The 22068-nt window shown below is 37.7% G+C and overlaps 1 protein-coding gene across 1 annotated transcript; it reads left to right on the top strand.

Moving 5' to 3' along the window:
* The first annotated feature begins 2849 nt into the window (after window positions 1-2849).
* Window positions 2850-21704, top strand: LOC134655935 (protein phosphatase 1B). Its single transcript, XM_063511446.1, has 4 exons — window positions 2850-4006; window positions 5526-5643; window positions 20042-20168; window positions 21543-21704. Exons 1-4 carry the CDS (start codon window positions 3194-3196, stop codon window positions 21649-21651), a joined length of 1167 nt encoding a protein of 388 aa, XP_063367516.1. The 5' UTR covers window positions 2850-3193; the 3' UTR covers window positions 21652-21704.
* Window positions 21705-22068: the final 364 nt, after the last annotated feature.

The raw sequence follows: 22068 nt of genomic DNA on the forward strand, positions 1-22068 counted from the left end.
GACAACTGACATAAACACAGATAAAATAACTTGCGTTTTGTTACCGACCGTAATTACACGGTAAAGGGTCATTCCAGGTGATTTCAACAAATCGAGTGTGCCGTATGATTCACTACACGGCTAAATTAAGAAACATTCGCAAGTGATTCACAATCCTTGTCAGGTAACAGTGCATTGTCGAATTTCTACCCTCATTAAATTTACAAATGAAATTATTGCCATGTCAAAAAATTATTTGAACATAAAAAACGTAAATAAAGTCCGTCAACCAAATCTTGTCAGTAGTAAAAGGCGGCAAATTTGAAAAATCGCGGGTTAGCAACACTGTGTTCAAATAATTCCAAAACGCGTGTCATCTGTGTTTTATCTGTGGAATGTGGATCGTGAATGACAGCCGTCACCTTATTTGTTTTCATTTGGTTTTCATTCTGAATCGTTTCTGTTTCAAGAGATATTTCTGTAGTCACCATTAAATACCAATACATTAAATAAGATTAAGCAAAGCTAAGGGGCCTACAATGTACAATCATGCTCGTTGATGGTAAACATTACTAAAAATTGAGGTTATGACAAGTATTGGAAGAACTCTTTCGAACTTTTAAGATTATGTTCAGTTTTTTTGTTTTAGGGTTAAAAGCCATAAATAAAATTAAAACGTATGTCTAAATCTATCCAACAAGACCATAAATTGTGCCCTGGAAACCGTCCATAGACCTACATGTCTAATATTTTCAGCAATCAGTTGTGACTATTTACAAAGGTAAACCTTTTAAACAGTATTAAGAGCCTTGATTATATCGCCGTTCTTTCGCAATATCTACCTAATCCATACATGTTTGTTGCAGGATTAAATCTTGCCCAATATAAGGCGTTCGTAGTAGGTAGTATCTCTTCAGACAATACTTACCTATGGCGGTTTATGTACGTGTACAACGCAACCAAGTCGAAAAGTGACCCTTATGTTATTTACCTTTAAATTAAATAAACACCCAAATATCAGTTGTTTTATTTTTAATATGTATATTGTACAATATATACCAATCAAAAAAATTACACAGGTATGTCATATTCATCCAGAACAGTACACTAATTTACATTAACAAGTGGCATATTATAGATAGGGATACATAGATAGGGAACAAAGAGAATATAAGCACTGATAGGGAGTTGTTTTTAATATCTTCAAATTTGTTCATCATTTTGATTAACATTGTTTTAACATCGCTTTTAAATTGTCCGTCCATGTTTCAATTCTTTTCAATAAACCGCGAGTGACAATTTGAATTGACGTACGCAGGGCGCGCTCAGCGGAAAAAAAAATCTTTTGGTTCGATGTACATTGCTGCTTTTCTTAGCGCAATACTGCTCTTTGAGTGTTGCCCTACTTTAGTTTGCTTTACATTGCTACTGACAAGATTTGGTTGACGGACTATAATATCCGTATGACCAATTACCGTCCCATTTTTATTAATTTATAACATAAAACATTTTGTATCGATAGTTGTAAAAAGTAGCATGTTAAAAAAATCATATTTCAAAAAATAGGCAAAATAACAAAACTTTTTTTTCTAAATCTAATTAACGAAGATATCAGCTATATTTGCTGACTAAAATCAAATTTTTATTTTATCTTCCACATGGATTTTTTTAGAGTCAAACATGAGCATTTTTCGAATTTCTCAATTTTCACTTATATTTTTCTATTAGAAGTAATTGATCTAACACAATTATATTTATTTTACAAGATGAACACGGCAAGTACTTTATATTTCAGAAAAAAGTAATATTTGATATGCACCAGGGTTGGCACAAGAACCAATTTAAAATTGCAATAATTAACCAATTAGGTATACACTTACTCTTTGGTATACACTTCGGGTGGTCACCATTTTTTTTGTAGTTAATTCAGATAAATTTTGTCATACAGTATAATATCCACATTTCTTACCTAATCAAAAAAAGTAATAATTATTTCGTTACCTTTTATAGAAAAAAAGTTAGGTCTGATTTTGTACAAGCAGGAATTTAACCCCACTGTTAACTTCGAATGGGCAAAACTTGGAATTTAAAAGATAAAAAAAAAACTGGTGGTGGTTCAGCACTTCTGCCACCATGAAATATATCCTCAATTTTTTTTATGCAAATCAGAGACAAGGGAAAAAATTAAAAATCATGCGGCGCACTTTTTAATTCAAATTTGTTGAAATCACATGGAATGACCCTAAAGGAATATAACCAGTGGCCTATTTTATAAAGCTACAAGTTACAATTTACAAGCGGAAGTCTCTTTCTGACCCTATGTGTTAGAACGAGACTTCCGTTTGTAAATTGTAACTTGTAGCTTTATAAAATAGGCCACAGTACGTTACAAGTATCAAAGAAGTATAATACATGAGGAAAATAATTATATCAATAAGTATTTAAATTAACAGTAAATTGTATCAAAATAATATCTGTTGTTTTTTATTGTAGAATTTTTATTTTATTTTGCGTTTAGTTATTACATTGGCTGATTATACTCATAGAAAAGTAAACTTGGAAAATATTTTATTATAGATGGTCAATCAAATCTTGTCAGTAAAAAAAGGCGCGAAATTCAAATTTTCTATAAAACGATATGCCTTCGCGCCTACATTTTTCAAATTTGCCGCCTTTTTCTACTGACAAGATCTGGTTGACCAAGTATATCTAACATATTTCCGAAATGCATATTTTAAGTTAAAAATTTATAATCTTTCGTTATAAATACTTTTAGTTTGATATACATTTGTTTAAATTCCATAACCTTGAATGCGATTCTAATGAAATAAAAGCCAGAGACAATTTTAATTAATGATATTAAAAAAATAAATCATAGACAATTACTATTTATGTCCGCCATTCATTCTTTTGAGTTGCTTTTTCGTTTTACGATTTAATCCAAAATCGCAAGGAATTTGTCATCAAAGCAGCATTAGCGCGTAATAATACGCTTCTACAAGCAGCTGACTTGAAAAAATCCGGGTTGTGAAGACTCGAGGCGAGGAGTGCAACAGCTCGACCTGCTCTGACGTGCTCCTGCCGTGAGATCGTATCGTACTTCCAGTGATGCTTCCCATTTACGTTATCGGTCGCGACGTTCGCTTTGCGAGTGCCTGATGGTGTGGAAACTATGTGCGAATAACAACTTAAGTAATCAGAGAGAGGACTCAGTATGGGGGCGTTTTTGAACAAGCCCGAGACGAAGAAATATAACGAGAACGGGGAAGGAAACGGTCTTCGCTATGGCGTGGCGTCGATGCAAGGTTGGCGCGTGGAGATGGAAGATGCCCACCACGCGCAGTGCACTCTAAACGGGACTCTGTCAGACTGGAGCTACTTCGCGGTGTTCGACGGTCACGCGGGCGCGCGAGTGTCAGCACACTGCGCCGACAACCTGCTGGAATGTATCTTACAGACGGACGAGTTTCGGCGCGAGGAGATAGCGGAGGCGATCCGGGCCGGTTTCCTGGATCTAGATAAGAAGATGCGCGAGCTTCCCGAGCTGTCGAACGGCGAGGAAAAGTCGGGCTCCACCGCCGTGTGCGCGTTCGTGTCACCTAAACAAATATACATAGCTAATTGCGGCGATTCACGCGCTGTGCTCGCGCGTAACGGGCAACCTATATTTGCTACGCGAGACCACAAGCCAGAGCTTCCATCTGAGAAGTCTCGCATCGTTCAAGCCGGTGGTTCAGTAATGATTCAGCGTGTAAACGGGAGCTTAGCTGTTTCACGAGCGTTGGGTGATTATGAATACAAGAAGGTGCTGGACCGGGGTCCGTGTGAGCAGCTAGTGTCCCCGGAGCCTGAGGTGTCGACTCATGAGCGCTCGGAGGCGGAAGATGAGTTCCTGGTGCTGGCATGCGATGGAGTTTGGGATGTAATGAGTAACGAGGCACTGTGTGCCTATGTGCACTCACTGCTGCTGTTGACCGACGACCTGGTGGCTGTGACCAATCAGGTCATTGATACCTGTCTTTATAAGGTAAATATACACATGTTGTTGCCTTTTTAGCTTTCATTAAGTTAATGAAGTGCCACTCAAATCATTCATTCTCAAAGTACTATTCTTAAACAACAAATACATTCCAATTGTTCAAATACTGTAATATTCTTAAAAAATGGGTACTTCATAATGTGTTATTTTGGTAATAAACAGGTAAATGCTTGAATCATTACATGCTTAGACCCTGTGGTGTAATTGTAGTTTACTTCCTAAGTTTTTTTACACTCATCAACATTCTTGGCATTAGCTTCTATTTCCTGATTTCATAACTATTACAACAACAAAGTATTTGAAGAAATAGTAAAAACAAGCTTTACATATGTAGGCAAAATGCATTGTTTTGGATAAGATTGGGATCCTACTTGCATGTTCCTACTTGTTTATGACTAATGGTTCATCTGACCTATGACAAATAAGTAAGAAGTGATCCAGTCCTGTCTTGTTTATTTACAGTTTTGTTTATAGATATGTGGAAGTATTAATCCTTATAATAATAAATCATTTATTTCGAGTAAGTTACACTCATGTAATGTTACTTATGTAATATAGGTCAGGGACAACATCACAGTATATTAAAATATTTTTCCTGTAAACTGAAATAGATATCATAAACTAAAGAAAAAGTGACCAAGCCATTCAGTGGCCAATCTCGGAATCGAACCAGCGTCTTCAGCTTACATGACTATTGTCTTGACGTATTATTCCTGTATTTAAAGCTAGTAGCACACTCCTATAGTCTAGGACTTTCTATTACTCATCCATAATTATATAATAACAACCTCAGGTAAACACTACACAATGTAAATTACTATTTAGTCATGACTGAACCAAGTAGGTATAGAGATAAAACAATAGGAAACAAATTAAAAGACAAATGATATCATTTGATGACTGTACTGTAGGGCTAAGATGGCCGGCTCTTTATCATTTGTCACCATGGCTGTCACGTTCTAACAAATATGTAAGTGCGAAAGTGTCGCATGGCATGACAGGTGATAAAAATGCGACCATGATAGCTGGTCTGATATCTAATTGGTCCTGGTAGATCACACAGCTACTGACTGTTGTATTAGATTATTATCAGCATATTTATTACCATGACAACCAGTTAACTTAAGGGTTTATAGCTATAGGATAAGGTACATGGTACATTCTTTAGGTATGAATCATTTGTAATAGAGCAGGGGTCTCCGAGTCTTTTATATAAATAGCAGAAACAGAACTTTTATATTTTTTGTCATGTCCATCTGTTTGTCCATATGTCAGAGCCCTTTTACTCAGTAATTAAGTCGTTTTTCATTAAAATTTCTTATAATATTAATAAGCTATCCTACAATTTGTTTGCAAAATGGCGCACATCATTCAACAGGTCTTTAAAACTCTAAGGTGGTCCAAAACTTGTTGATGTGTAATAGCGTTGAAAAATATCTACTAATCGATCTGTCTAAAACTAAGTAAATTAACAAAAACAACCACTAACCACCATGAAACATTACAGGGCAGCAAAGACAACATGAGCATTGTGCTGGTGACGTTCCCCGCGGCGCCGAAGCCCAGCGCGGAGGCCCAGCGCGCCGACCGCGAGCTCGACGAGACGCTCCGGCAGCGGCTGACAGGTTGTTACCACTCGTTACTGCATGCGTGTACCCACAAGCACCGGGGGCAGGAGTGTAGGGAGTCTAACGATGCCAGGGGTTAGGGTTGCCATATGAAAATATGAAATATCTCCAAAAATCCTCATGTCAGGGGAAATCCTGACTCATGGCAACCCTGCTAGTTTAAGATTACATGTGATACTTCCCATTAATAGTGAAAATTTTAAACTTTTCGGTCATTTTGCAATGCAATCGTTGAGGACGCGCGCCGGAAGACACTGGGATTTGCTTTAATTGCGTTTGTTAGGTTAATAGGTTATCTGAGCAGCATGCTAGTACTAATCTTAGCTCCTGGGATGTACCTTGGTAGTTTTATAAGCTGCGACGAGGCAGCGGCTAATAGATTGTTACCATTCCTTCCTGCGTGCGTGTACCTACAAACACCGCAGGAGTGTAGGGAGTCCAGTGATGCCAGGGGGTAGCTTGAGCTACATGTGATACTTCCCATATAATTTGGAATAGTATAATTTGGAACGGACATTCTGCAATACCTACAATCATTGTTGACGCGATCACAATGATTCATTTATTTTCTCCTCGACGCGTCAGAACGTGTTGTCTAGTGTGGGAGCTGCCTTAGCTCTGTTTGCTTAGGTTAGGTTATCTGGCGGTCTAGCATGAGTTGCGTTCTCGCGCGCGATGCCATACATCTAGCGCGACTGCAAGTATGGAGTCACACGCGAGAACGCAACTCATGCTAGACCACCTGAGTAGCACTCCTTGTATTTCCTTGGCATTTGTCTAAATCCAGCTTCGAGAGTCCAGTCCATGGGATAAGCTTAGATTATGTCTTTTGTCCCTTTTTTAAATCAAAGACTTGGCTGAGATAGACGACGCAACAGATCGCAGGTTGTGATCGCTCACTACTGCATGCGTGTACGCACCAGCACAAGGGAAGTGGGTTGTTTTACGCTTTGGTTTGAATTTGAATAAACACTTTTTTGTGGATCTTAACAATATTTGAAAAATACCTGTTTCACGTAACGCTTGATGTTGTCTGTAAGTATTTATTCAAATTCATTTACTTGAAGATATTCCAAACTAACACAAAAAACAAGTTAAAATATGAAATAAAATATCCTCCAAACAAACAAAAGAAAAATAGCAGCAAACAATCAAATCAAACAAACAAATCGTTTATTACCAAACATTTTTACAAATCGACATAACAGATTGAACTTATCATAAATTAGATTTCACAACTAAGCTAATATCCATCGGCCCCACACTAGGCGCAGCCTATATCTCGGGAACCGGGAAAATAGATTTTACTAAAAGATTTTAACTAATCTGAATATCAATTTCTACCGTCAGTAAGAAATTAAAAAAAACTACTTAATGTAATCGCTCTAGGTCCCTCTAAGTGTATAGGTGCCCATCACGCTAACCGCGCCGCGTTGTCCCAAATAGTCAAGTGTTAATTGTCCCTATTTCCTCAGCAATCTACTTATTAGGCATATTTTAGAATACACTACAAATATTAAGATCACCTACTATTATTCTTGCGGTTTAAGTAAACGTATGTAATTCAGTTCAAGGTCGTTTTGTAGGTCAACGGTCCACGTATCTGGTCGGACATATGAGTCATATTAGCTGCTATAATGCGCTTTTTATATGACATGTGCAATCGATAGTCTTCGAGTGATTTCGGTGCATGTATATTTTCAAAAATGTGTACAGTTTTGCACTTTATTCCATTACTATAAGGTACAGTTTTATACATAGTAATCATCGACGTCGACCGAATTAACAAAGTTACGTTTTTAACATAATTTCAAAATCAGCGTTTCCGGCTCTGCTAATGACGTACAATATAAATATAACACATTAACCCAATTTCTGAAAATTGACATACAAACCGCAAGACACGTGCGAGAATAAAAAAACGCACGCTCTAAAAAAACCCTAACGTCAAAGAGTTTGTCATCAGAATGGAATCGGCGATTTTGCTGTCGCAGAAGTTACCCGGTATATTTTAAATATGGCTAATAATTTCAATATCAGAAAGAGCCAGCAATTTTATTTTCGGGAATTTAGACTTGATCAGCCAAAATGTTCGTTGGTTTATTAAAGAATTATAAAGATCATATGGTAGGTTGAAAAGTATTTATTATACATATACCTAAAGCAATAATGTAATATAATGTAATAAATAGTGCCAAAATAATACTAAGATTTTTTTCCAACAATTAATTACACGTGAAACTGAAAACGTATCCGAGTTAACTCTTCGGTTCTACACTTGTGTACACAATGGTATGTTCGTCAACTTTCTATTACACCATCGGACCACGCTAACTCTGCATGCCATTTGCAATGACAAAGTGTGGCCATGTCATCATTAATGTCAATTTTTTACGAAAATATGACGTTTATAATGACACTGCCTCACTTTGTGCACAGTTAGCTTAGACGGACTCTAGTAGTAGATTTTGGAATTGATAAAATACTTATTGGTTATGTATGTTCTGTGTTGTACTTCTGTACAACACAGAAAATAATACGTAGAAGTACAATAATAGTTGTACCATATTTCTTTGCTACGTTACAAATCAATTTAATCCAATTCAAATATAACAGACTAATTGAATTATAAAGACGTAACAAAGTCATTGAACGGAAGACGTATTGTAGTAGGTACTCACAATTTCATATGAACCTCCAGTCAATATAGGTACTTACAAAAACGATCGAAAATTTCAAACAGACTTGGGAAACAGTGAATCGTTTTTAAACATTTTCATTTCAAAGCAATACATTACTTGTCTGTAGTCGTAAAGATCCAATAAGAAATTGACATTATCTACAACCAGCTTTATAAATGGTACATTTTACCTGTAACCTTACATATCTATAATATTTATATCATAACATTTTCCATCCAGATCCAGAAATGCTAGGTGTAAGTTGTGCTAAGAATACGGTCGTGTAAAGCCCCCTACTCACTAGGGTTAAAAGAGCAATTGATGATACTATAAACATGAGCCGATATTCGAGTATTTTTTCCGAACTTGGTGAACTGTTGAAATAGTTCAATAGCGATGTTGTCATGTCGATGGCGGACCTCTTTCGAAATACCTGAAAATTTATAAAAAGCGAGAGCCATTTGGTCAAAAATATTATACAAAATACGAATATAATTTATTCAAGCACGATAAACACTATTTTGTTAGAAATCGACATCTGTGTTATAGTAGTACAAATAAAAAAAGACATTAAAATATTGACTTAAATTATTTTTAGTTCTAAGTAATATATTTTTACAAAATTAATAAGAATGTTTTCTAATCAATATCTATCTATGAAATAGTTTTAAATTTTGATTTCTGTTTATTTTTTTAAATATTGTGTATTCTTTGCACCGCATAAAATGCAGGATTTTTTAACATAATTATATCTACAAAAAACTTTGTACGATTCGAATCAGCAAAGGTTTTGATAAATATTATTAATCATTTGAACTACTTTGATACTTCGTTCGTGATGTAGAAGGGGCCCGTGCAATATTTTATAAATATACGACCTCCTTGCGAGTCATGTCACGATGCCATAAATTTGCATGCACCAGTGCCTAGCGGCTCTCTTGTACACACAACAACATCAACAATGTTGTTGTAAAATCGATCCGAGTTTTACAGACTAAAAATTGAGATATTCCCACCTGTTCCCACGATAAGTTACTGTTTAGGTGGTTCCACCAACGATAGTAGAAGTCGGAAATTTTTATCTTCATTCTTCTATGAATTATATAAAGTTGATAGACTTAGGTACTTTGTGATAACGAACGGGGAAATCCCTAAAAGTCGATGTGGTTTATGAATTGGACTCTAAAAACTGTTAAGAGTGCTATTACATTTCGGGGATGAGCGAGTTTAGGTATTTTACGCGCTGCGGCAGGCCCCGCGAGCTCAGTACGCCGATCCGTTCCACCGCATTTTCCCTCGGTCGCACTACAATGATGGATTAAACATTCTTGATCCGATCGTGAAGCATATTGAAATCAACCATAACAACACTAACTGTACTTTAATATCAAAGTCCTAAAAATGTTATTTGGTACGAAAATACTAAATCCAGTGCAAATATACATACTTATGTAGGTCATTATTACTAAAAAGAAATTATACGTAAGTACTTACTTAGGTACTCGCTTATTTTCATTTTTAGTCATTGCATATGGTATAGGTTGTATAGTGAAACTATTTTAGCTATATAATAAAACCTTTAATTTGTATCAACGAGGGTTTAGAAACGAGCTGGTACTAAGCATCTGATGATGAAGCCTGATGATGATGATGAAGGTGGTCACGGATACCAATCAACCATGTAGTAACATGATTAGGCTCGTTTGATTCGTCTCAACAAGATCTTTGGCACTAGGTGATACTCAGGGTCTGATGATGGAGCTGGAAGGTAGTCACCGGTACCAGTCAACCATGCAACTAAACCACTTTGTGTTTGGGCTCGTTTGATTCATTTCAACAAGATCTTTGACACAAGATATGACTCAGGGTCTGATGATGGAGCTGGAAGGTGGGCACCGGTACCAGTCAACCATGCAACTAAACCACTTCGTGTTTGAGCTCGTTTTATTCATCTCAACAAGATCTTGGATACTAGGTGATACTCAGGGTCTGATGATGGAGCTGGAAGGTAGTCACCGGTACCAGTCAACCATGCAACTAAACCACTTTGTGTTTGGGCTCGTTTGATTCATTTCAACAAGATCTTTGACACAAGATATGACTCAGGGTCTGATGATGGAGCTGGAAGGTGGTCACCGGTACCAGTAAACCATGCAACTAAACCACTTCGTGTATGGGCTCGTTTTATTCATTTCAACAAGATCTTTGGCACAAGATATGACTCAGGGTCTGCTGATGGAGCTGGAAGGTGGTCACCGGTACCAGTCAACCATGCAACTAAGGGATCATCCATTAATTACGTCACACGAATTTCTAGGTTTTTTTACCCTTCCCGTCCTTGTTACACTTGGTCACATTTTGCAAACCCCACCCCCCTGGTGTGACGTCACATTTTAGGCAATGTTGTTTTCAACGAAATCGACAATATTAACTCGGCATAATTTTTTTAATAAAAAAATATTTTTGATATATAAATATTAGTAAATTTATAACACAACGAAAGTTACTTACATCCAAAATCTCATTATTTAACTGTACAGCGAATAAAAAAATATAAATTAATTTTCGGTTACTGATGAGGTTAAAGTGACATCACAATATTTGTGACTCCCCCCTCCCCCATGTCACAACATGTCACATTTTCTTGACCCCCTCCCTTCCCCTAAACGTGTGACGTAATTAATGGATGACCCCTAAACCACTTCGTGTTTGAGCTCGTTTGATTCGTCTCAACAAGATCTTGGACACTAGGTGATACTCAGGGTCTGATGATGGAGCTGGAAGGTGGTCACCGGTACCAGTAAACCATGCAACTAAAACACTTCGTGTTTGGGCATTCAACAAGATCTTTGACACAAGATAGGACTCAGGGTCTGATGATGATGCTGGAAGGTGGTCACCGGTACCAGTCAACCATGCAACTAAACCATTTCGTGTTTGAGCTCGTTTGATTCGTCTCAACAAGATTTTTGATACAAGATAGTACTCAGGGTCTGATAATGGAGCTGGAAGGTGGGCACCGGTACCAGTCAACCATGCAACTAAACCACTTCGTGTTTGGGCTCGTTTGATTCGTCTCAACAAGATCTTTGACACAAGATAGTACTGAGGGTCTGATGCCATGGAGCTGAATGGTGGTCACCGGTACCAGTCAACCATGCAACTAAACCACTTCGTGTCTGGGATGACCACCTTCCAGCTGCATCATCAGACCCTGTGAGTTCTATCTTGTGTCAAAGATCTCGTTGAGAGTAATCAAACGAGCCCAAACACGAAGTGGTTTAGTTGCGTGGTTGACTGGTACCGGTGACCACCTTCCAGCTCCATCATCAGACCCTCAGTACTATCTTGTGTCAAAGATCTTGTTGAGACGAATCAAACGAGCCCAAACACGAAGTGGTTTAGTTGCATGGTTGACTGGTACCGTTGACCACCTTCCAGCTCCATCATCAGACCTTGAGTTCTATCTTGTGTCAAAGATCTCGTTGAGAGTAATCAAACGAGCCCAAACACGAAGTGGTTTAGTTGCGTGGTTGACTGGTACCGTTGACCACCTTCCATCTCCGTCATCAGACCCTGACTTCTATCTTGTGTCAAAGATCTCGTTGAGAGTAATCAAACGAGCCCAAACACGAAGTGGTTTAGTTGCGTGTTTGACTGGTACCGTTGACCACCTTCCAGCTCCATCATCAGACCCTGAGTTCTATCTTGTGTCAAAGATCTCGTTGAGAGGTATCAAACGAGCCCAAACACGAAGTGGTTTAGTTGCGTGGTTGACTGGTACCGGTGACCACCTTCCAGCTCCATCATCAGACCCTCAGTACTATCTTGTGTCAAAGATCTTGTTGAGACGAATCAAACGAGCCCAAACACGAAGTGTTTTAGTTGCGTGGTTGACTGGTACCGTTGACCATCTTCCAGCTCCATCATCAGACCCTGAGTTCTATCTTGTGTCAAAGATCTCGTTGAAAGGAATCAAACGAGCCCAAACACGAAGTGTTTTAGTTGCGTGGTTGACTGGTACCGTTGACCATCTTCCAGCTCCATCATCAGACCCTGAGTTCTATCTTGTGTCAAAGATCTCGTTGAAAGGAATCAAACGAGCCCAGACATGAAGTGGTTTAGTTGCGTGGTTGACTGGTACCGTTGACCACCTTCCAGCTCCATCATCAGACCCTGACTTCTATCTTGTGTCAAAGATCTCGTTGAGAGTAATCAAACGAGCCCAAACACGAAGTGGTTTAGTTGCGTGGTTGACTGGTACCGTTGACCACCTTCCAGCTCCATCATCAGACCCTGAGTTCTATCTTGTGTCAAAGATCTCGTTGAGAGGAATCAAACGAGCCCAAACACGAAGTGGTTTAGTTGCGTGGTTGACTGGTACCGTTGACCACCTTCCAGCTCCATCATCAGACCCTGACTTTTATCTTGTGTCAAAGGTCTCGTTGAAAGGAATCAAACGAGCCCAAACACGAAGTGGTTTAGTTGCGTGGTTGACTGGTACCGTTGACCACCTTCCAGCTCCATCATCAGACCCTGAGTTCTATCTTGTGTCAAAGATCTCGTTGAAAGGAATCAAACGAGCCCAAACACGAAGTGGTTTAGTTGCGTGGTTGACTGGTACCGTTGACCACCTTCCAGCTCCATCATCAGACCCTGAGTTCTATCTTGTGTCAAAGATCTCGTTGAGAGGAATCAAACGAGCCCAAACACGAAGTGATTTAGTTGCGTGGTTGACTGGTACCGGTGACCACCTTCCAGCTCCATCATCAGACCCTGAGTCCTATCTTGTGTCAAAGGTCTTGTTGAGACGAATCAAACGAGCCGAAACACGAAGTGGTTTAGTTGCGTGGTTGACTGGTACCGTTGACCACCTTCCAGCTCCATCATCAGACCCTGAGTTCTATCTTGTGTCAAAAATCTCGTTGAGAGGAATCAAACGAGCCCAAACGCAAAGTGGTTTAGTTACATGTTTGATTAGTACCGGTGACCACCTTCCAGCTCCATCATCAGACCTATACTCCTATACTGTGGATGTGGACCTATATATGTATATTCTGAGATGTCATCAAAAACATTTGTATTCAGCCATTTTTTTCATTTAGTACCTATAAAATATCAGGTCATTACAAATATTTTTAATGCGGTCCGGTTGCATTACTATACTATATAAAACCAAATACACAGTAGTAGGATCAAAGTTTCTCAGTCGCCGTTTACACGCAGCGTCACGCACACAGTATAGCATTTTACACGGCGCCTGCCGCACACAACGATAAAAAACCTCGTCGACGCCGTTGTAAACGTGCGGAGCCGACCGACACACGTCCTACCTCTACAAGCTCTGCCGCGGGACTGAGCTCACGACCGCGCGTCATCGGTAATATTAGAGAGGTTTTCAAAAAAATGCCAAAAAATTATAGTAGAATTTCATAAATACTAATGTATACCAACAGTATAAGCAAACGCTGCAGATTGCTTGAGTATGAAAATGACTTCGATATTAAGTAGAATTTCGTAGAAATTGACACTTGTTTCGGAGAGAAAATTGAGTTTGTTTTTCTTCGATTTTCTCTTTCTCAAAGGTACTTAGGAAAAATGTCAAAAGTAATTCCTAAAGTACAGGGTATTAGTAATGCAAAATAGCCAGCTTTACCAGAGTAAACTTCTCAACTTTTACAAATACGAGCTGACAATTCAGTACTAGACGTGGTTTTTCGGAAACGACCATCAGAAAAAAAATCATTACTAATTTAATAAGTCCTTTTTCTAATATTTACAAAGTAATTCCTAAAGATAAGAAGACGCTTTTACTGGAACAAGTACTCATTATTTCTAATAATGAGCGTAAAGTACTGAATGTCATCGAGGAATATCATCAATTTTGCATTATTTCGACTTTCCTTGTGGGAGCGCTCTTAAAATTACTGCGTTTTCTGAAATAAATATTTTGCTTGTTTTGATTGGTAATCCGGTAGGTATCGGTCAAGATATTAGCAGCTACGTATAGATCAATACTCAATACGTGAAAATCTATAATGTATCATTCCATACTTCTAATATTCATGTCCTTTATCGCCTAATTAAATAAACGAATTTATTTGTGAGCATACAAAGAACAGTTTTCCATTGATATCATGTAAAGTTTCATATTATTGCTAAACTGTTGTGAGACATACTAACATTGAATAATTTTACAGTTTCGACTCACTTGTTTTAACTTTTAAGTCACTCGCGCGACATGTTTCGGAGAGCCTAGGTCTCCTTTCTCAAGCACTAACAGTGCGAGCAGCGTTCACGACGGCCGTGTATCGCGTGTAAAGCATATCGTAGATTATTTAGACCTAAAAAATACGTTTTATAGATTCTATACTGACCTGCGTGACCTAGTTTAGTAATGGACCAATTCGATTCAATATTATAGGTGTTTGTGACGTTTTTGATTAGTCATACGAGTTAGGGTTAGTCGAACTTGAAGGTTCAAATGTCTAAGCCAAAAGGCATTAATTTTAAAATTGAATAGTTTTGGTTTTATAGGATTAAGATATCGCTACTTCCTCTAAAGACTCCCAGTGTTAGATTTTATGTAACTTGCCCCTTTCCTTAGAAATTAACTGTGCCATTTTGTATATAATAAACTTAAATAAGCTACGTAAAGCAATAACGCATACTCCAGCAGCTTCATATAAAAGTAATATCCAATATGATTACAGCTAATAAAAACTCAGGCGTTACTTTTTTATGAGGGTGTTATTCTATTAAACAGGGATAGGTACTATGAAGTACTCTGAGTAGAAATTAAGCATGTTAAATAATATTTAAACCGTCTCATATTATTTTAGTCTATTCCATAATGATCTTAAAATAATAACCAAAAAACACGTGGATCAGTCGTTCGGCCGATGACATGATTCCATAGATACAAGATGTTGTACCTCAATTAATTCGCCAAATGACGGAAAAATGGGGCTTACCCTATTTAAGAATCAAATGGAATATACTTATGAGATTGAGTATGCTGGTGCTCAATAAAAATGACATGTAAGTATAATGGCAGTTTATATTACTGTCAAATAATTTGTCGTTATTATTAGAGCCCTAAAACTATGTTTAAACTTTCTATATAATCCTGTAATATACCCCTACCCAACAGTGTTCAATAATTTTATGTATATAATGAGTAATAATAATCAAATTATTATTAAGTAGTTCAAAGTTACCATTATTATTTATGAATGTTATTCGTATATTATTTTAATATTTATTGTGATTAATTTTATCTTGTGTAGGTAATACAATTAACGGGTTTGATTTAGCTTAGTGTAGCATGTGGAATTGAAAGAAAATACAACGCAAATAAAATATTATAATGTCACTAAACAATAGCATGTTTTCTGATACCTATTCTTCCCCATAGAAAATGTAGATAAAATTACGCTAAATATTTGTGATTCTAGTTGAATTTTCTTTCTAGAAATATTATACTCATACGGCATCTTGGTCATCATGGTTAGCAACTTTTAAAATTCTTAAAAAACTAAGTTAATTAACAAACATTTTCTTGAAATCTAAGATATTGTGATACGATATGTAAACTTTAGACTTTGCCTATTTATACAAATCTTGAAATTCTAAATTATGGTTCGTGTGTGCTAACTAAAATTATAAAAAAATGTGAATACGGATTTGTTAAATATAATTAAATTATTTGCAATAAAAGCCATGGTTTCATTGCTTTAATCCTAGCCCTCTAGTTAGATGAATTTTCGAATTTGGTTTAAATAAAAAGGGTTAAGGCAATGAGCGTGTGCTACGTGTGCTGTGTAGTGTCCGTGTGCGTCTTGAATACTATTGATACGGGCATAGTTTTCTGCCAAGTTGGCATAGACAGTGGCTGAACGCTGAACTAATTTCCTCGGCCTCGATAAGGCGGGAAACGGCGGAGCCGCGTAGACAGTGGCGCCACAGATAACAGTAAAAGTCTAGGAAGCCTAGTGCGTGCGATCGTAATCCAGTTTGTTCGTCTTGTCACCTGTTTGACCTACTTGGCTGCGTGCACGTGAGTGGAATGCATTGATTTATTTACGCACGTGCAGTTTTAAAGGTACTGCAAAGATTTATTTTATTAGCCTATTTGTTGTCCCACTGCTGGGCAAAGGCCTCCCCTCGTTTCCTCCACTCGACCCACTGCCAAGAAATAAATGAAAAATACTTAAGAAATGGTATAATTAATTATATACCATTTTGTAGTGGATAAACTAAACAAAAAGTTGACACTATCTGAAAACCTGTAACGATTTTATATAGATAAAGATAAGTAAGATTAAATGATACTTAAATACTAATCCAAAACTTGCAAAATAAAAGAATTCTTGAGTAGGCACCTATATCTGACTGATTTGATAACTAGCTATAGTTAGGTAAGTATAGTTCGTGAACCTTATCTCTGCTTCGGTCAATAGAAAATCCTAATCTATTCGACTTTTGACCATATCATAGGTCGCACGCGTTATCTAGGTATATGTAAAACGTGTAGGTACCTACTGGATTAATATATATCAATAAATACATATTGTAGCCATAACTCGTGGTTAAGATAAGCCAAATTTAAGGAATTCACTTAACTCAGAAGGCTTATACTGTTCGGATTCAGATATCATACAAAAAAATGTCATGCAGTTTGGCGAAAGAATATGTGTAATGAATTGCTGTGTATTTTTTATTGAGTAAATAAATAGATAAAATAAAAAATCCGTCGTCGACCGTATTTTTTAAAATTAGTACAAGATTCAATTATTTCAGCTTAGCTCAGTCTTAAAGCCGGAAACACACTATTGAAACGCGACGCGAAACGACATGCGGACCCCGGGACCCCTATGTGCACCGAGCGCATTTGAAACTCGCGAAGCTACGACCGCACGCACGACAGCGACACGCTTGCAATTGAATTGGATTGAATTTGTATAGTATGTTTTGCGCCTTGCCGCGTGTCTGAGACACTACAGCGGAAAACGAAATCCGCAATTACTTAATCTGCCTCTCTATCGCTCCAATATGCAAGGAAACGCAGATAACGTTTTTCGATTTCGGCGGTAGGCCCTCTGGACTAATCGGCATGCATTATTACATCGGGTAGCACCTTCGACAGCACGCCTATAATGCACAACACTGCACTTTAGATAACTTCGTATGGTCGAAAACTTGGTTTTTATTATTGCGTGCCAGGCCTTAAGCTTTGCAAAGCCATTTCCCCGGATTGGAGTAGAAATAATCTGCGGGTTTCCAGGGCTTTTGCACCGTAATTTAGAGGTCCCTGACTAACACATAAGGATCGAGTGGCTAATAGTCGGGTCATTTTATATGAAATGGGTAATTGGGTATATGGATTTGATTTAACTCCTAACGCATGTAGTGTTGCGCTGGCTGGTGTTTCCTTATGGCTCCTCTACACGATGGGCCAACGCCGGCCACTCTAAGGGACGCAGCCATGCGGTAGAATGAGATAGCAATATCACTTGGTCCCTCTAACGCAATGGTTCCTAACCTTTTCAGTCCGGTCACCCCTATGACTAACTAGGGAACCTGATTTTACCCCTCCTCCCAATGGTAATAAAAAATTTAAACGTGTACGTTTGTTGTATTGTTATATTAGGTTAGCTTATTACCCCCGTAAAAAACCAGTTTTACCCCCACGGGGGTAATTACCCCCAGGTTAGGAACCACTGCTCTAACGCATAAATGCGTCCCTTGGAGTGGCCGGCGTTGGCCCATCGTGTAGAGAAGCCATTAGCTTTGGAATTTTAGATATTGCCCGCTGGCTGATAACGAATAGTTTTCACTGCGGTCAAACTGTCTATACCTCGGATAAAATAAATTACCCACGTTTTGTCGTTATCGCAGTCGGTTAAAATGGCGACGTAGCCTATTTTTATCACTTCGGCCTTGAACTTGGCACCGACGGTTACGTGAATGACACAGCAGTAAAAATTGCCTATTGCGAGAGGACAGTCGCCATAAAAAAAACATTAAACGAAGAAACCGTACGACCGGTTACATAATACTTTGAACGAAAGAACACAATACGTTTGAAGTTATGATTATGACAAACGGTTGGCGTAGACGCAGACGCAAGGTTTAACAAAAGCAGCTGCCATTTGACCTTCCCAACTAGAAAACGTATTAGGCCTTGTTGTGATTAGACCGGTTTTCTTACGATGTTTTCCTCCGTCTATTCTGTTCTCTTTGTTTTTCGATGATACATTTGACGGCTTTCTTAACAATAGGGGACATTACGCGAAACTGTGCGTAGGGGGCGCCGCTAACACATTTACTAACAATCTGAGGGTCTACCGCAAACGAGATAGTCGTAATTTTGTTATCTAACCTCTCTATCACTCTTGCATATCCGAGCGATAAAGATGTTATCAATGTAAATTTTTATTGTCTGTAAAAACTTGTCAAAAAACAGTTTAAGGCACAGTACGTGTAAGTTACTGTATGGTTTACGATGGGTGCTAGTGCTGCACTCTGGCGGCAGAACATTGTAGTAATACCCCCTATTGCAATGTAGGAACGACAAGTACGATAACCCGTAAACTATGCCTCCTAGGCTCTACAGGGGTTAAGAATCTGATGTTACTGTACAAACAGCAACAATCCTAACTGTACATCGGTGGACCTTATTACAAAAGGATGTACAGTTAACAGTGTGGGCGATGGTACTATAACAAACGGAAGAACAACTTATACTCTAAAGAGTCTAAAGTAAAGATAGGTCCTAGGTCTATTTAGTCAGTACTAGCGACCCGCCCCGGCTTCGCACGGCTTAATAAATTATACATAAACCTTCCTCTTGAATCACTCTATCTATTAAAAAAACCGCATCAAAATCCGTTGCGTAGTTTTAAAGATCTAAGCATACATACAGACAGACAGCCGGAAGCGCCTTTTTTATACTATGTAGTGATGAAGCATTATTGATAGATGGCAGAAACATCCGACTATTACTTTAACCTACTACTCGTAATTTGTGAGTTGTGGCTAAGGTAAGTATTGCTTTTATGCAATCGGGTCCATATAGACATTTGATCCACACAAAAATGTCACCAAGCCTTAACATCTATCGTCAGCTGAACAAATTTCGTTCACAAATAAACTTCTTTGTAGTGACACCTTAACGGTGACCCATTTTTAGTTGACTGTACGAAGTATCCAAGTATAACTGGATACATAGCTAAAAATAACGTAAGCGCTTTTTTGCGCTCTGTCTCACTGTTATGCTGTAAAAACTACTCTGCGCCATATTTGTATGTAACCGTTTTCAATGATATGCCGGTGTCGTATTCCGATGTTTCTTTAAATATTATTTAGCTATTAAATTTTCCGATAAAACGGCTATATAAAAATGTTTTACCTACAATTATTTTTTTATTTGAATTTGTTGTCATTAGATACATTAATTTTACTGTTGTCTTCATAGTATATTCCAGGTTAAAATTCAATCAATGAAATATTCTTGTTGATGAAGGAAGAATGAATGAATGAAGGCATTTATTTCGAGTGACTATGGACTCATTCAAATTGAACTACAAACAACTAGAAAGTTTTTTTTTTTAACTGGGAAACAAACAGCTTTCAATCTTACACAATATGAATTAATATTAATAAAACACAAGCCAAAACAGTTTGAAGAATAATAAAGTGTCGTTTTGCAGCATTGATCGAGAAAAGTGCCGGGAGCGAGGAACGCGAGGACACGGCCTGCCACTTCTCGTGGGTCCTGAAACAGCTCGCCCGGGAGAACGTCCCCGGCCTCCCCCCCGGCGGGGGCCTGGCTGCCAAGTGAGTTTGTTACCTACTGAGTACTAATAGGGTTGTCAGACACATGTTGAATTTTATAACTAAATCTAGTTAAATAGAAAATGAGCAATTTATCACACTGAGCGAGAAGGAAATAACAATTAACACGCGTTCGACAAGGATGACGGTCAGGGACAAAATGGCGGATTGTCAAATGTGACAGCGCTATCCTGTGTTGCCAGTAGTAGTAAACAGAATTACCCGAACGTCTGAAATTTCTTTCGTGAATCGGAAGATATTGCTAACGAATAATTAAAAATGACGTGTTATTGTAAAATTGAAGATAAAATACATATAAATGAAAATTATAAAATTATAAAGAAATATTTTAACTTATTAACCATAGATATAATAATTTATCACAATACACTGGAAACTTAATAGTAGTTTATGCAACAGTGATATAATAAGGGTTCTTAAATTCAAGGGTCGAAGTTACAAAACGAGACGTAGTCGAGTTTTGTAAAAAAAGACCCGAGAATTTTAAGAACCAATTATGAGCTGTTGCATACATTACTTTTTCTATGACAGCTGCAGCAAAAAAAAAAAAAAAAAAAGTTATTATTAAAAAAAAAGAGTTATTATTAAAAAGAAAGAGTTATTATTAAAAAAAAAGAGTTATTATTAAAAAAAAGAGTTATTATTAAAAAAAAAGAGTTATTATTTAAAAAAAATTGAGTTATTATTAAAAAAAAAAAAGAGTTATTATTGTAAATGAAAACATACCTCTTTCAATCAAGATGATCGGAACTTGTATCTTTAAAAAAAATAAAGCAGTTGTATTATACTCATAAGATGACTGCTAGCAGTCATCTTATGAGCCTATAGACAAAGCATTCAAATGACATTGCTTTAGATATCACTGTCAGTCATTTAATTGACACATTTAAGTGCTGGAGTAGAAAAAAAATGTTTTTTTACTTCCAAATAAGAAAAAAATTATGGTACCATTCGATTCCTTACATTTTATTGCAAAAAATATTGTATAGCAACAATATACATAAACGCAATATTTCACCGACAAAATCGCAATTTCCTTGTTTTCCATACATCGAAACGGCTTCTAAAGTTACATGGTGACGTCACGATGTATTGCCATTTTGTGAGAAGCGTTCTGTCAGTAAAGTGCGGGTGCTAGACTTTGACCATCATTTGTGACTTTTGTATTGCTTTAAGACAATGGTGGTAGTGGTGGTTGGAAATGGTTTGGGTGGTTGGTACAGACATTTGATCCTCAAAACAAACTTGATCGACTGGTACCATTCATAAAAAATTGTCAAACACCCTATTATAAGATTGAATTTTCTCTGGCCTGTGTACCTAAGACATTTCTCAAACCCATAACTGTCGTTTCAGGCAATCGCTCCTGGACAAGATATACCGGGAGTTCTACCCGGAGCACGCCGACAGCTCCGAAACGTTCGACTGCCAGCCCGAGCTCACGGACGCGTTCGGCGCCAACTAAGCACGCTTCCTCGCATCGACCACCCGATTGACTGTGACTCGTTTTAGTTTCCAGTTACTGGCGTTTCAAAATGACAGCTGCAAAATGGCATGGACGCATTGTGAATGCAATTTCGCGGCTGGATTCCCCAGTCTGACACATCATTTCCTTCACTATACAATACACTCCTTTTTTTGGGCAGTCGTGTAAAAACAAGGCGGCAATTTTGAAAAATAAAGACGCGGAAAGTAGACAGTTTTGAACTTCACGCCTTTTTTAGTGATAACAATGGTTGGAAAGACTATATTAGAAATTATTGCGGAGAGATCATATTGTTTATTGGCATTTTATGACATTAATAATATATTCTGCATACTCCTTAAAAATACGTCACCATTTTACCATCGCGAACATCAAATAAGATGATGCAATTTTAAA

This window comes from Cydia amplana, chromosome 17, assembly GCF_948474715.1.
Source record: "Cydia amplana chromosome 17, ilCydAmpl1.1, whole genome shotgun sequence".
Taxonomy (NCBI): Eukaryota; Metazoa; Arthropoda; class Insecta; order Lepidoptera; family Tortricidae; genus Cydia; species Cydia amplana.